Source organism: Morone saxatilis, unplaced genomic scaffold (assembly GCF_004916995.1).
Source record: "Morone saxatilis isolate NCDOM2014 unplaced genomic scaffold, NCSU_SB_2.0 Contig21, whole genome shotgun sequence".
In the NCBI taxonomy this organism is placed as follows: Eukaryota; Metazoa; Chordata; class Actinopteri; family Moronidae; genus Morone; species Morone saxatilis.
Window position 1 is genome coordinate 5,200,631 of NW_023339774.1, and position 2,083 is coordinate 5,202,713.

Consider the following 2,083-nt stretch of genomic DNA (forward strand, 5'->3'; position numbering starts at 1 on the left):
CTGTGCACCGGGGTCACGCCGTCAAAATGACTCTTTTTATTACAGTTCATAAACAGCGACTCCCCCGGCGGCCCCGGGAAATTTCACATAAACTTTGATCAAACAGACGTTAGCCTCCCTGGTCCTCAACCACCTCTCTCCATGCGCGAAAATAGCTCCGCTCAATCACATGCAGAGACAACACGCCGAAAACAGTGCAAATAGCAAGGCAGTCACTGATATATCAAGTCATTATTGACCAGAACACCAGGGGAATAGATCTCATATAAAAACAATAAGTTACTCTTTGCCTTTTTTCCCCCCCTCTCCTCTACCTTCCCCTCTTTTAGCGGGGGCGGAAATGTAAGGCGATGCACTGGCAGTAAACTTTGTGGCTTAAAATTAATAGCTTCGAGGGGAGCTCAGGTGAGCGATCCAAAGTGATAAAAGCATCCAAAATAAAAACCAGCAGTTGATTTAACTGTGTGTACGTAGACGCTGGAAGCGGAACAATAGGTTCTTCATGGCTTTCTCTCGCTCCGTCATCCCCTCCATCTGGTTTAGTGGAGCTGTCAGACCAGTTTTTCTCAGCGTCGAGGGCTCGCAGTGCTCCCTTGTTGGTAATCGTGGTCGAGGCTCGCTGTAATGGAGATGAGCAGCAGGAAAGCAGCGCGGTGTTTTGTTGTTTGGTTGGGTTTTCAGGGTAGAGCTGCCACAGCTTCTCTTGACTGTAGCTCAAAATCCCCTAAAAAAAGGTCAAAGGTCAGTTAAGGTTCACTTAATAAGCAGGATGGCCTGTACGAGTGGTTTTCCTAATGAAATAATCACCCGATGCTCCATATTCAAAACTTCATACATGTTTACTGACTGGGAATGAACAAAAAACATCCAACAACAACCTTTTTTTTTTATTTTGTTAAATCCTTCAAATGATTATTGTGTCTGATTTTACTTTGAGATATTGGGCGGTGGGTAAATTTGTAATTTCTTCATTATAAAAGAGAAAATTGGCTCCCAGACGTGACTGAAATTAAAAGACTAAACTGCTTTGACATCCAATCTGGAAGCATCAACACGGTTTTAAGGTATGAATTGTTTCGGGGGCGGAGGTGAATAAAATGATTCATCTATATTTTGAAAAAAGTCACACCTTCTCTGGAAATTAATACAAATTTCAGTTTGAGGATACTGAGGGTTTCTTTGTTGATAAAAATAACTGACTGTATCCTCTGCACATTAGATCCTGCTCCAGCACATAAAAAGAAACGTATACAGATATACACTGACGTCCAAAATAGATTGTATGTCATGTTTAATAAATTAAATCATTTTTAAATGTTATAATCCCAGTATATATAAAACATAATGTATGATTATTGTAGGCATTTACATGATTATTCAACATTTGAGCAGGTTTGGATTAAATATCTTGCTCAGTTTATTAGGACTCTTGCCTGCCGACACTTTTTGAATGAACAGACCACCCTACTTGTTACTCTTCCACCACATGACTTGTGTCACAGCCAACTTCTATTTTCACGCATTTAAAGTCTCTTCTTTCTAAAATAGTAAACTACTTAATTTTGGAGGCTAAGCATCAAAGTGGCAGAGTCTCCCTCCTCTGCTGCACATCCAGCTGGTCCTTCTACAGTCGCACAGTGGTGTGTGTGTGTGTGTGTCACTTGTCTATAGGAGTCTGAGCAGAACATGATGCAGTTAAGGTATAGTTACTCCTCTGTATTGTTTGTGCGTGCGTCTCCTCACCACACTGTACCCGCTCTGCCTGGGTCCTCATATCAGCCGGTCTATCTTCCCCACCCCCCGCTGACTCCTCACCTTTCTCTCCGCCGCTTCTTATGACTCAACCTCCCCTTTCTTTAATACTGCGTTAGCCGCACCAGTTACTCTATCTCTCTGAGCTCCCCCACTCCTTTGCCTCTCCCCCCTTGCTTCCCCTCGCTGCTAATCCTCTCCCAGGCCTAATTGAAGGGGACAGCAGCTCCGCAGGGTCAGACGCCGACGTAGCGTTAAAATGGAGAGCCCGGGTACCGAGTGACACCGTCTCTCCATCTTGATCAGCTTGCCACACATACACACACACACA

The 2,083-nt window shown here is 43.7% G+C and overlaps 1 protein-coding gene across 1 annotated transcript in view; it reads left to right on the forward strand.

The window, feature by feature from the left end:
- The first annotated feature begins 502 nt into the window (after nt 1–502).
- LOC118332840 (barH-like 1 homeobox protein) overlaps nt 503–2,083 on the forward strand; it is a 3,144-nt gene continuing 1,563 nt past the window's right edge. The window contains exon 1 of the mRNA XM_035668269.1: nt 503–621. Within this exon, the coding sequence (XP_035524162.1) occupies nt 503–621 (119 nt within the window). The remainder of the gene's footprint in view (nt 622–2,083) is intronic.